General features: G+C 36.6%; 1 protein-coding gene across 3 annotated transcripts in view; it reads left to right on the forward strand.

Annotated features, from left to right (window-relative positions):
* The window catches only part of Cped1 (cadherin like and PC-esterase domain containing 1), a 242,350-nt gene that overhangs the window by 63,700 nt on the left and 163,602 nt on the right, over nt 1–15,048 (forward strand). For all 3 annotated transcript variants that reach the window (XM_048340123.1, XM_048340125.1, XM_048340124.1), the window contains one exon: nt 1,667–1,742. In XM_048340123.1, the coding sequence (XP_048196080.1) occupies nt 1,667–1,742 (76 nt within the window). The remainder of the gene's footprint in view (nt 1–1,666; nt 1,743–15,048) is intronic.

Below are 15,048 nucleotides of genomic sequence, written 5' to 3' on the forward strand. Positions count from 1 at the left end.
ACTCGGTGATTTTTGTTTCCTGTGGAGAAAATAACTCAATTTTATTGGCTTTTGGAGTTTTTCCCAATCTAATTTGAAAAAAATTGCCTGTGTATTAACTTAAGAAAATGAAAATCACCTCTCCTGTGGGTTCTCTGTACTTCCTCAGTGCGCTACCTGTCTCTCCAGGCTTTCGGAAGAATTCTAAATTGAAGAGTCAGGACTTTATATGGAAGCTCTTATTTTTCTTCATTTACTCTCTGAACTTTTTCATTTAGAACTTGACAGATATGAACAACCCTCAGACTGAAAGTGTCCTACTACACTAATAGTCTTCTATCATTTCTCAGTGCAGACAGAGAACACCAGTGATTTAGGCTCTGGCATTCTTACACACTCAACAAAACATAGTAGTTGTTCGGTAGTGGTGCTTGTTCATAAAAGTTCAAATGTGGTCTTGCCTGTAAGATCTGGGCTACAATGCATCTTCCTCTAGCTATTCTTGGGAAGCTGAAAGTTTGCTGAGTAAGTTTAATACAACTGCAAATGTTGGAGAAGATTTAATCAATACACTATTTCAAAGTACTTCAACTGAACCTTTTTTTTTCTTTAAAGGTACAACCAATTAAAGAACTGATAAAGCCCTAGAGCAAAACTGTAAGAGAGAAACTAAAGGTCCTGTATCTTTGTTTTTGAAATGAAGAACTTAGAGAAAAAAGGTCTGGCCCTAGTATAGAACAGGGACTTCAACCATATATCTGGTTATCTCTCCCCTACCCAACCCAACAATATAGCTCAGTTCCTTATATCCAGTCAGGCCAACAGGGCCCCATGGAGAAGCTACATTACTTTATTATGATAGAGTGAGTTAGCTAGAAAGTAACCAGTAATGTCTCAAAAATGAATCTGATTTTCAAGCTAACTTAAGAAGGTCCCTTTTGTGGGGTTTACTGGGAGTCTATCATATTTGGCTTCAGATGAGGATTTCAGTGATAATACTAATTTATCAGTACTATAAATTCACATGAGCAAGAGAATTAGATTTGTTTGTATCTTTTTTCTACTTTAAAAATATGCATTTGACTTTATTGCAATTCTAAATTTTTCTAAGAAAAAATCTGGAAAAAAGTTTTTTATAACTGGCTTTTAAACTTGGAAGTAAATTCCTTTTGTTATGAAGAATAAATATAAAATTTTGATATATTTTGCCACTGAATTACCACTGAAGAGCTGTCTAATGGAGATAACCAAAGACTTTTGGAACTTTGAGGTTTAGTAGGCTTCAAGGTCTCTGTAGTGCTATTTTTTTTCTTTTTGGTAACACAGTCTTGCAATTCTGAAGTTATTTGTGTTACTTTAGTTGCCACAAGTTTTTCCTTTTTTAGCTAGTAAATATGGATTTAGTATCCATATTTGGTATTTTATATGTATTTCATATCTAATAAATAGAAAAGATTTCAAAAACATTCCCAAGTATTTTGAAGAGTCTTAAGGGCAAATTTTACTTTGTTGTTCAGTAAACCACTTTATTGTGGTGAACTTGAGTGTACACTGGTAGAGCCATGAAGGCTGTGTTTAGATTGTGTAGACAGTGCCTCACTTTTACTAGGAGTTTTTTTGTTTGCTTTGCTTCACCATTTGTGAATGTCTAACTCACTAGAAATTTTTTCTCATTTTTTATTTTCAGATAAACATTTTGCCAGAAATACAACATCAGCTTTGCAGAAAGGAAGGTCTATGTCAACTAATCAGAAGATTTCCAGGTAATCTTTAGTTTGTTTCCCTATATAAGTATAGGCCGTACATGAATTTCCTTAAAAGACACTAGCTAATAATGTCTCAGAATAGCTCCCTGATTGACCAGATGTGTTAGCATAAATCTTTCATAGATTCAGGTTTTACCAATGGGAATTTCTTATTAATAAGTAGTAAAAGCCTAAACCAGAAATATGTATACATATATGTATTTTTTTGCCCTCTGTTTTGCTAAATTGCATTTTGTTTTTTGTTTGTCTTTTGAAATACTGTCTTATTTTAAGTAATTATTTTAACAGTTCTTAGTTATATAAAACTTGAAATTAAAAGAATGTTTATAATGATTAATGATTAAATTGATTGTGATCCTAGAATGTGTTAAAGTTTTCAGAAATCTTCTCTATTTGTTGATAGGCTTAACACAGGATATTGAATGAATAAATTCTCTGCCTTGGCTACATTAGCAGTTTGGGATGAAAATTATTATCTCTAGGTTCTGCATAACTTCTCATAGTAGAAAAACCTGTCAGAGGATATTTGTGCCTGCAGAGATAAAGTAAAACCTCTTAGATGTAATTACAGTCAACTTTAAAACTCGTTAGTGGAAAATTTCTCAAATTTCTTGTTTTAAACTCATTTACTAATTAATAGTTTATTCCCCCAGAAAGTATTTTACTACATAACAAAACTTTAGATCTCTTTACCCTTAATTTCTGTTTTTCCTTAAGCTAATAGTTGTCCTAACAGAATCAGAAAAGTTGATATTTTAACACAATAGCTTTTCTGTGGAGTTTTTGACTCCGAACAAAACATGAACCTTATTGCCATGAGCTAGGCTAACTATTGCAGTTTTTCTTCATCACTGACCAGAAATGAAAAAGTAAATGGGTTAGAAATTCTAATTTTGACTTCAGATCCGCTTGTAAGCTACATAGTATATACATTGTTTTTATAATTTTTTTTTTTTTTTTTTTTTTTTTTTTTGGCCAGTCCTGGGCCTTGGACTCAGGGCCCGAGCACCGTCCCTGGCTTCTTCCCGCTCAAGGCTAGCACTCTGCCACTTGAGCCACAGCGCCGCTTCTGGCCGTTTTCTGTGTATGTGGTGCTGGGGAATCGAACCTAGGGCCTTGTGTATCCGAGGCAGGCACTCTTGCCACTAGGCTATATCCCCAGCCCTGTTTTTATAATATTATATAACAAAAATATAGCTAATTACATAATCCAATATTTCTGTAGCCTCTAGATATTTTTATTTAATAGAAAATAATACTTTTATGCAAAGTAAAATAGTTATATTAATACAGAATTATAGCCAGCTGCAAGTGGCTAACACCTATAATCCTAACTATTCAAGAGACTGAGCTTTCAGGATCATGGTTTGAAGCCAGTCCAGGCTGGAGTCTATGAGACTCTTATCTCCAATTAAACACACAAAAATACCTGGAAATAGAGCTGTGGCTCAAGTAGTAGAGCTCTAGCTTTGATCACAAAAGCTCAAGGACAGCACCCAGGCCTTGAGTTCAAGCCCTACACATGCATACATACATAATGCATACATACACACATACATAATACATACATATGATATTAACAAAAAGGATCCTTAAGAGAATTCAAAAAATGTTTTGAGAGAATTTGTGTATCTTTAAAATACGCTTTCTTTGGGGTTATTTACATTTAAGAGTGATTGAGATGGGTGCTAGTGATTATGCCTGTCAGTAAATGTAAGTACTTGGAAGGCTGAGATAGGGATTTAGGATGGTTCAAGAGACCTTACTTCAACACTCCCCCCCCCCCCACCCGCCACACACACCTACAAAACCAAGGCTGCAGTTAAAGTCACAAGTCAAGTGGTAAAGTATCAACCTGGCATATGGGAACCACTGAGTTCAAACTCATGTACTGCAAAGAAATATAAATAAAGGAGAATTTTTAAAAGTTTTTACTAGCATTGTAGCTAGAAGAATAGAATCATAGAATTAAAGCTTATTTATGGTTCAGAATGATTACCAATTAAGAAAATTCCTCCAGCAAGTTTTATATAAGCTTATATTTTAGATTTCCTTCCATAAAATTAAGAGGTAATCTTTGCCTTCTTTTCCCTTATTTTCTTTATTCTCAAGAACGTTTATAAATTTCTACTCTGTCTTGTGTATTAATTCTTCATTTATCTTTGTGACTAATGAGATGGCTTTGTGGAATATGCAGCCTTTTAAGTGAAACATTTCTCCTATCATGTTATCTTTCTCTAGCTGAAGATAATTTTCTAGGGTGTGTAGTTTTTAAATAATGTGTCTACTGCATTATTTTTTTTGGTGAATTTTATCAAAGGTAGTTTTTGCAGCAGATTGTTATTGCAATAAATATGCAAGGTATAGTTCACAAATAAAAGATTTACTGATGAAAATCCTGAGGAGTTAATACTGAATGCAGATTAGGTAATAACATACCAGTACCTTAGAACACTGTATTGTCCAAAGGTAAAATAAGACAGTTTTGGTGTGGGAGTATGTGGCTGGAGCTTCATGACTCTTAAGACCGGTCTGGATGAGATCCTTTCTCAAAAATACCAAACCACGAAAACAACAGACAGCTATATAAACAAAAAGTAGATAATAAAACTAAACATAATACTATGCACGCTGGAGACATTGTACTTAACAGCTAAACAATTTCAAAGCTTTGTTTTATTTAGAGGTTGATCAACTGATTATAAAATGCAGAGTTCTAGCTCTGTCACCTCCTAACCATCTGACTTAACTTCAAGGGATTTGTTTTCTTGATTTTGTTTTCAATCGATAGAGATAATAATACCAATATCATTGGTTTAATTTTTGCACATCTAATAGATTCTGTTTGCATGTATATTTGTGTATATATAATTTAACTCAAAGATTAAAGCATATCTATTCATATTATGTTAATACATAACACTCAAAAATTGAATCAAATCATCCTAGAACTGAAAAATCAAATAGCAGGCCTTGTAATACTCAATATTTTCTCCCATTATATGTGTTTCTCTCAAAAAAAAAACTGCAAAACGTCTGAGAGTTTATCCTACTCCTAGATCACAAGTCATCTACCAGTTTTATGGTTCTTGTCAGAGACACAAGATGCCGAAGTCAGAGACAAATGTTTCATCTACAGCAGTAGCACTAGGCAAACAGCCTTTGTGCAGGGTCACAGATCCTGGTTTTCTAGTTCTGGCTAGGTAACACTTAGCACTCAATAAACTGAATATTAAGAGAGAAACTCCATATGGGAGAATTTGAATCTTTTATCCAGGGTAGTAAACATACCTACCTTTGTTCCAAAGTAATATTGTTTCTGTTGCTATTCAGGATAAGAAACAAAGAAAGTATCCTTCAGTTCTGGACTGAGAAATCATCTCTGTCTTCAAGACTATCTATTACATCAATATCTTTGGAAAGATGTTTCAAAACAAAAGCTAGTTGTGCCACTACAAAATGTGCAGAAATAAGAATGATACATAGGGAGTGTCCCCAGCAAGTTCAGAGAGTGTCCGGCCCATTGTAGCTCAGAAGCATTATCAAGATTTCCAACGCAGTAGTTCTTCAGTTTTCTAGTCTATAAAAGTACTGGCAACATTCAGGCATAATGCTGAGTTCCTAATTACAATGTTCCTTTCCCCCTTAGAGATTTGCTGTCCGCAGCTTTATTTTCACAGCAGAAACAAGGATACTAAGATCATACTGTGAATTTGGTTGTGACCCATGCAAATGATGTGGGACAATTCTGACCGAAAATAGAAGAGTAATTGAATATACGTAATGCTAACACAGTCTGTTCCTCCCATGGCCAAACAGTGTGTACCTGACCTTAGACTTGTGAGTCACAGGGAAGGCACACATCCATGGAAAATTTTCTGGCTAGTATAAAGATTTATTTTTATCTTTCCATTTAGTGCTTTGTCTTTTGGGAGAAAAGATTGTTTCATCATATGTAGCTGGCTCAAACTTGGCATTCATGGTTTTTTGTTGTTGTTTCTGAGGGGTTTTATTTTTCAATAAAAATTTCTTTCCCATATTTGAACTACATGTACAAAACAAAACATAAGGGAACTGTTTTACTTGGGTAGGAAACTGTTGTTTTTGTTCTTTTTAGTGCAATGACTCCATCCAAGAAATCTTGGTTAGGAGTGTGCCAAATTTTTGGTCATAACTCATTCTTTCCAGTAGTTTTACCATAGTTCTGAGCACCAGCTTTCATGTGAAGTTTGAAATGTACTAAGATTTGTACTTAAAGATAACACAGTGAACATTATCAGATCTATGTCTTCATTTTTAAAGTAATAATGTAATTTTACAGAGGAAAAAGAAATACAGCATGAAATTTAACACATTTTATTGAATCTAAAGATGGAACTTTACAACTTTCTAGATCTTTATTAGCAAATACAAAGTGTATTGTTAAAATAACATCATGGATATTATTTTTAAACACTGACCCAAAATAATTAACATATCTGTGGTGTTAGTCCTGGTTGATTTTAAAATTTCATGTCTAATAGTACAAGTAAAGAAGAACAAAGCTTGTTTGTTCCTTGTTCTAATTCTGATCACCCTTCATATTTTTTGGAGGGGGGAGGGGAGCGCTTCTTAGTGTTTCTCTAATTCCCCAAACTCTTACCTTCTGTGCCACACACAATTCTATTCCTAATGGATTCCCCACCCTGCCTCCCCTCATGTAAAGCTTTTGGCTCTTTAGTATGACTGACTTCAACAAGGTGAGCAAGAAGTAAGCTGACGGAACTAATGCAGACTAAATTACACCTTTACTGTAGTCCTAAGCCTCTTAGATGTATTTGCATTTTAGAAAATAAGTTTGCAAACCCAATGAATTTCTAATCGGTAGAATTTCTGGAAGTACATTCAAATTTTCTTTCAGTTCTACAGCAAAGCACCCATTCCCAACGCTTACTAACCTACCCACTTTTCTCCCTCTCTATACTGCGCAGACTAGTCTAAGAGTATGCTCTCACAGTCTTCCCACTTAGTTTCTTCTTTTTACATAATCAAGTCCACTATTCTCACTGTAGCCAAAAGGAACCTATGTCTACATTAATTGTTTTCTCTATTTGTTGAAACAAAGATCTTGTACTTGTGAGGATTTTACCACTTGGGTCACATGTCCAGGCCTTTGATTTTTTTTTTTTTTTTTTTTTTTTGTGACATAGGGTTTTGTCAACCTTGCCTGGCTTGGTCACAAATATATGATCCTCTTGCCTATGTAATCCCAAGTAAGTGGGATTGTAATTGGGTGCTAAGATGCTTTGCATATGCCTGTCATTTCCAAAATAAGTAAATCAAATCCATTAAATGTGCTGTGTAGTGTTTATGTAATGTCTGAAACCATGAGGCTCAGGCAAGCAGCTCTCTAATTGATGTTCTGACATGATCCAGGACAGAGTTTATTTAGAACAGATGTCTTTGTCTTGGGCAAAATATTTATTTGGGTTCTAAGATGTTAAAGTTGAATATAGAAGAAAAGATAAGGTCATACCAAGCAGCCACACTAAGACAGCCGTCAGCATAGTTCTAATAGTTGCAGTGTCAGAAACCTAAAGGAACTTCCCTCATGCTTCCCAATACTATAAAATTCAGTTACTCTCTAATCTCCTTTAGTGGCCAATCCTTTCCCTGTTTTCTGTCTCCATATTTCTCTTCACATTTTCACACTTCTCTAAGTCCCTGTCAGTTCCCTTTTCCACACAAAACAGAACTTTGCTAAACCCAGAGGACAAAGAAAAAGCTAGGTTTTCTACTAATACTGGAATTGTAGAGTTAGGAGAGATTTTCAACATTTCTTTGTTGACTTTTCTTATTGCCATTTACAATGTTGGAATCGTCATATTCAATAAGGAAATTACCTCATGAGTTAACTTCTTTCATTCCAAATTTCCTGTGATTCCTGTGCTTTTTTTGTGGGGTGGTGGGGCAGGTTGTGGGGCTTTTCTGCTCAAGGCTACTGTTCTTCTAATTTGAGCAATAGCTCTACTTATAGTTTTCTGGTGGTTAATTGGAGATGACACATGGACTTTCCTGCATGATCCTCAGATGTGGCAGATCTTGAGTAGCTAGAATTACAAGCATAAGCCACCAGCACCTGGCTAGTCCTATGAATTTTGATGTTCACACAGACGACCCTTGCATCATCCCAGCCTCCTAGATCTGTGACTTCATCATATCTGTGACTTTTGTTTCACTCTCACTTGAGTTTTCTACTTATATAGCCTTCCTTAGGGAAGTTCAATCACCCGGAACACACAGGATCGCGCTGTCTCTCCCTCCTCCCCCTCTCTTTCACTGAAAGCTCTAGCTAATATACCACTTTGCAGTCAGCCTCTTAGGCTTCTCTATTTCTCGAACACCACCACACCACTGAGTCTGGAAGCTTAGGTCACACTTCTAGTACTTTTAATTCTGCAAACGTTTCCAACTTCATCACTCACTTTCATATCACAGCTTTTTATTCTACCAAATGTAGATCACTTAGTCTGCCACCTGAAATACTTCCTTATTGTTGCCTTTGACCTTTGTATTTTTTTTTTTAACACTTAAGCCATGAAACCTAGAAACCTCTTATGCTATGACTTCTCAGTTTCTATGCATGAACATGGGAGTAAGCCACACAAATGTGCTCTTCTGTGTTCCTGGAATGTCTTGCTCAGATCGCTAAAGTGGGAAAACATCACACTACTTATAACATTGTCAATCCAACCAATACCATTGTCAGAAAAACTGGCTAGCAACCCCTGAAGCAGCCTATCCCAATTACACTCTACGATACTTATGAAAACAATTATCAGTTTTTTTAAATGACCCAGATGTATAGGAATCTATGAAAAATGTCCATGCATTTGAAGGCAGATGGAGATAAATTGTAGTTCTTTTTTTTTTTTTTTTTTGGCCAGTCCTGGGCCTTGGACTCAGGGCCTGAGCACTGTCCCTGGCTTCTTCCCGCTCAAGGCTAGCACTCTGCCACTTGAGCCACAGCGCCGCTTCTGGCCGTTTTCTGTATATGTGGTACTGGGGAATCGAACCTAGGGCCTCCTGTATCCGAGGCAGGCACTCTTGCCACTAGGCTATATCCCCAGCCCTAAATTGTAGTTCTTGATGCTTGAGTTTAGTACAAGTAAAGAAGATTCACTCCTCTGTGGTCAGGATATATTTCAAAAGAAAAGCTAAAAATGTGTGCTGATAGTTTAAATGGGCTCCCTAGAGTTTTATCCACTCATCAGTTGGACTAGACAAAGTAAGCACCAGGAAATGCAGCATTAATTTCTCTTTCAGTCATAGATTTGAGAGAAGCCAAATGTCAAGACATTTTCATTTTAAAATTAAAAAAAAGAATAAAAAAGAAAAAGAAATGTCTCAAATTCATTGACCTAGAGAAAATTACTAGGGACTATGTTGTGCACATTTTTCATATCAAAAATCAAACTGTTGGTTCTTTAGGCATTGTTTCAAGACTGTCTTAGGAATGAGGCTTACCTAATTTGAGGACTTATACTTAAACTCTCTCTCCTTTATGCTACAATTTTACCTTATGTAAGCCTCTGTATGTTGTTTGTTTCCCTGCAATGATTTAGCTTCCCTGAAGATATAACCTTATTTTTTTCACTGGTCAAGTCAACGCACCATCAAGTCACTGGTATGTAACAGTCACTCTAATATTTTAAAATTAATTATTTTAAAATAGAAAACCATTTTAAAATAGAAAAGGTCGAATGAAGGTGGTCAGAGTTCTAAAAGGGTATCCCTGCTGGTCAGGAGAAGGTCTTGTGAAGGTTCAGATTAATTTACTCTACTCATCTGCTGTGAACTCAGTGTTGAGTTGATGATATGGACCAGAGCACTGAAGCAAGAGGAGCAGTGAGCTGCCTCAGTCTTCCACATTAGAGTCCCTGTTTATAACAAGAAGTCATTTATATCTATGGAAGAGCCAGAGCTGTTATTAATATTACCTACAAGCAAGGGAAAAGGATATCAATAAATTTCATGATAGAATACCAACTCCTAGATGAATTCTTGTCCTCACAAGACTGATTGCCTCATTGTTAAGGAAAAGAGTAGACTGAGACTGTTCTCATCTTGCAGCTTGGTCCTCATGCATTCTGACTGGAAATGTAGGAGTAATTCTCTCAGGCAGGCTCATATTTCAACCCAAACATCTTCCAATATTTCTTCATCATTTCTTTTGAAGAGAAAAGCTAAGTGTAGACTGCCAGAGGAAGGAACAGAAAGACAAAGGGGAGAGGTCGCTCTCTTTACTTATCCAGTGATGTTGCAGTACTTATAGATTTGCTCTCCGGGCAGTTTCTTCATCCAAATGGTTCTGTATTGAGGCCAGAGGACACAAATCTACCACTTTCTGATGAGTATTGAGTTTTCAGCTTCTTTTATGGATCCTGTGAAAGAAAGTGAGGATGTGTGAGATACAGCTTGCAAATCGAAATCAGAAAGAATGAACATCGATCTAGATTGCAGTGGATATTGGTGGATATATTTTTTCTCAAGCTCTATCAGGAGTAGGCAGTGGTGAGCCTGTGGGTGTATGAGGCCTGAAAAATCATTTGGTACATGGAGAGAAAGACAAGTATACTTCTTGTTGGCTGTGTGTGGCAGTATACCTGTATTGGCAATTTTGTATGGACTGTAAGTGATCTTACAAATATACAAATTCCAAATCACCCTTGGCATGCGTGCATGCATGCACAGACACAGACACAGACACAGGCACACACACAGACACACACAGACATACACACAATCCCCCCCCCCCACAGGAGTTTCATATAGAAAGAAATCTAATTGTTTCCCTTCATTCTTCTCTTTTTCCTTTCTTTCCTGCCTCCTGTTAGCCCCTATACCTTCTCTTTTTACTTAACCAAATTTATTTGTAGATCATGACAACAAAATGTGATTTCTTTCCTCTGCATTATCCACATGCTATTTTCACCAACACTTATTTATCATGTGGAATTTAATATATAATCACATCTCTAGTATTTCATGTAATGCTTTTTTATTTCCATCTAGACTGTAATTCTCTGTTCAGCCTTTTCTTCATATCCTACAGGCCTATACCTCAGTTAAAATATATGCAACTTACATGTCTAGAATATTGTCATTTGTAAGTGTGAAACCCAATGCAATTGAACATGAACAAACAGGAATTTGTGGTTAACTAGTAAAGCTATCTTCAAGTTTAACTGATGCGGGGCGGGGGGGAACAAACTCAAAAGTCTCTCAGTATCTCTTTCTGTATGTGACACTGTCTCTACCCACTTATCTCTCCACGTAACTTCTCCCTGTATGTTGTCCTCCTTTCTTTCTTTTTTCGCTCTCTCTCTCCCTTCCTTCCTTCCTTCCTTCCTTCCTTCCTTCCTTCCTTCCTTCCTTCCTTCCTTCCTTCCTTCCTTCCTTCCCTCCCTCCCTCCCTCCCTCCCTCCCTCCCTCCCTCCCTCCCTCCCTCCCTCCCTTCCTTCCTTCCTTCCTTCCTTCCTTCCTTCCTTCCTTCCATTTTTCCTTCCCCCTTCCTCCCTCCCCCTCTCTCCCTCTTTCTCTCTCACACTCTCTCTCTCTTTCATTATTCTTTCTTCTTTCTTCACAGAAGTTTTCTCCATAATGCAAGAAAGACAATCAAGTATTTCCCAACCATTTCTCCTCCATCTGCAAAATGAGAGACCATCTCAGGCCACTAGTCCACACTAGTCAATACTACTATCAGAAGGATTGCTTGAAGGGCCTGGGCTGAGAATAGTCTCACATCTGGTATAATAGTTTACACATACTGTTTTAATGCAGTAACCACAGGCTGGGGAGGGGGTGCTTAAATAGCCCCACTTTAGTGTGTCTCCTGAGACAAAAAGTACAAGATGAGGATGTCAACTGGTGTGTTTGCCCCTGAGGCCTCACTTCTTCACTTGCAGGTATTTCCCTTTTTGCTATGAGCTTATATAGCCTTTATGTCTGTGTTCTCCCCTCTTCTTGTCATCAGACCTTCTTCTATGTCATTATTCCTATTTGATTAGGGCCCACACTAGTGACTTCATTTAATGCCTTATTTCCAGAAATAGTCATATTCCCAGGTACTATTAGAACTTTACCATATCAATTGGGGGGGAGGGGCGAGGCATTTTTCAGTTACCTACAGCCCCAAATGGGGAGAGTTGTTAGAGGTAATGTGATTGGGAGTTTCACTAAAACCTCATAAGAAGAAAGATCCTCGAGAAAGAAAATGTTATTTGACAGATAAAAAACAGCAGACATGGCATTACATGATTAACAAATATTTACTGAGTATGTGATTCTAGATAGAACTACCTTTATCCCTCAAATACTTTTAAAGTATGGGAATAGTGACATTATTTTTGTTGGTAGCACCAAGATCTGTGATGTTGGCCGCTGGCTACCCACATGCCTTCTGCTGGGTTATCTGAAGATCTATCTTCCTGTGTTGTGCTAGGTTATTTGTTACGTTAAATCTCCATCCTCACATGCTCTCCTACACCTAGATACACCAATAAAGTGATTAGTACTACTATTCTGTCTTCTCCTAGATATAAACTTTATCTCGAGAGGAAGCAGTTGCACCCCAAACACATAATCCATTGGTGAGAATTTCAGACACAACTGCATGCCAGCAAAGAACTCAGAGGAACTGTTGAGTTGTTCAGTGCCCTGGCCACCCACATAGACGGACCTACTCATAAAGCTCACAGCTCTGGCAGGAAATCATAAGTGTCTAAATGAACTCATCACAGCAACAGGAAATAAAGAGTTTTGAGATAGTGATAGTATAGCCTTGCTTTTTTATTTTTTCATTGAAAATTAGAAAGAAATATCCACTGTTCTGTAGCCTGTTAGTGGGAAACCAATAAATCTTCTCCCCACATGACACATGCACACAGCAACTGTTTTATTTTCTACCCAACATAAATTCACCCTGAGTCACTGTGCAAGTGATAGAAGAGGAGCTAATCTGAAATCTTGATATGATATCTGAAAAATGTTGTTTGCTTCAAAATAGATGATAACAATCTTCCAGCAGTGGCCAAGCTTCTTTTTTTTTTAAGCTACTCTGGACTCCCTTTGGAGATTACAGAACTGGGTTAAGAAAGATTCAGAATAAATCAGGTTCTAGGATTTTGCTGGTGGGTGGCAGAATTCCTTCTGAGACCTACCTGCTTTGTAAGTAAACCCAATTTAGGTGAAAGAGGACTCCACTGCATTATGGCTTTGATTCCTCTGTTTTGTGCATTTTAAAATCTATTCATTTAGCCTTACTTGTACACGTGTGTGTGTACATGCATGAGCACACACACACACACACACACACACAATCTTATAGTTTAGTTTGTGGAGCTATAGAGTATTGAACTCCAAGTCAATCACTCTCTCTGCCTCATGCTGGTAGAGGGAAATACTGACAACAAGAAAAAATTACAAATATTTGTTATAAAAGAATAATAAAAATAATTTAAAAAACCAATCCAAGTAAAGCTGCAATGTTCAAGGCTTTCTTCATTTTTTTATGGGCATTTAAGACAGTATACCAACATTTCATTTGCAACATATCATCAATATTCAAAAGTAAAAGTCACTAATAATACATTAGCTAAAATGCATACAACTTCATAAATTGTATGTGTGCAATGCATTATTTGTGGAAGGATATTTGTTATGACTAGTCCCTTGAACTTCTCATTGTAGCCATGCCATTAATAATACAATTTATTGGGACCAATACATTGTAATAGGTATTTTGTAGTTTCTAATTTGACATGTCCTGCAGCAAATGTATTGACAATAAGCCAAAAGTATAGCTGTAGTATAGACAAAGTGAAATATCTCTCTGTCCTTACATAAAATCCTTCCTTCACAGTTGAAATTGTGAATCCAAAGGATACCTTTACTGGAAAATGTATAATTAACGGAATAATGGAGTAGCTTTGGAAGAGACTTACTCGTTAATGATGGGGTGGGTGAAAGAAGCACAGACTGTTATATGGTGAACCCCTGTTTAGCCCTGTAATTTGTTCTATCAATAACTTCTGTGACCATTTTCATGAGACTTCTTCTAGCACCATCTAATGGTGAAATGGAAAACTTTCGTTGAGTCATTTTAACTAATGCCATAAAATCGAGGCAGTTCTGCAACCCCAGTGTTCACAGTCATTTTACCAGCAAATGTGTGGCATTGCAAGGAGTCAGCATCTCCCCCAAAGGACTAAAGTACACAATTCTTCCACAATAACTACCAAGGCCCCTTCACGGCCCATGTTGTTTCAATGTTTTCTGAACAGCAGTCAGAATGCACATAGTAATTTCTAACTCAAAGACTCTTTCACAGTGAAAATAGTCAGGAGTCTTAATGTTCAGGTGGGAAAAACCAAATTCTAGTTTCACAGCTACTGGATAGAACTATGTGATTTTAGGGAAGATGCTTAGCCTATTGTGCCTGCTTTCCAGCTTGTACAATGAGAACAATTCTGCTGATGATTCTTTTTTCACGCAAATGCTTTATAGGAGTATATGCATTATAAAACTATATAAGCCATATATAAGGTTTTATTTCCATATTATTGAAAATACCCATGAACTGACTTGCAAAGGAAACCTAAATGAGGCTTTCAGTTTTCCACATTTATCTATCCATCCATCTATCTGTCTGTCTATCTGTCTGTCTATCTATCTATCTCTACCTATCATCTGTCTTGTAATCTATCTGAGCATCTACATTTCTTTTTACAGACTTTCTGACTGAAAAAAATAAGCAAGTAAGAAGGACTTAGAGATTAAATGCAATCACTAAACAAAATTGGTGCTGGTTTGGGGCTTGTTTTACAGATAATTACAGTAGACTTTAGGTTTTATGACTCACAATTATTTTATAGATTATCCTAAAATAATGGCAAGAGGAAACATTACTTTTGAAAATTTATCGTTACACTCCAAATCAAGCACTTTGTACATTTCATTCTTTTAACCTTCTGTAACCTTTCAAGGAATAGATTTACCTATGCCTTTCTTTGGTTAGTAAGGGAGAAACTCTAGCTTGTACCACTAAAAAGTACCAACCAGATCACATGTAAAGCATGTAGGATAAACTTGATCTGCTGTTCAATATTCGAAGTCAGTATTATATACAGGAAAATAAGAAAGGAGCTGCTTAATGAAAACTATTGAGACTTGATTTTATGTATCCTTTCTATTGTTATTATTTCATCAACTAGCCCAATCCTTTTAATTTTTAATGCATTACAGCATTTATACACAAACAGGG

This window comes from Perognathus longimembris, chromosome 2 (genome assembly GCF_023159225.1).
Source record: "Perognathus longimembris pacificus isolate PPM17 chromosome 2, ASM2315922v1, whole genome shotgun sequence".
Lineage (NCBI taxonomy): Eukaryota > Metazoa > Chordata > Mammalia > Rodentia > Heteromyidae > Perognathus > Perognathus longimembris.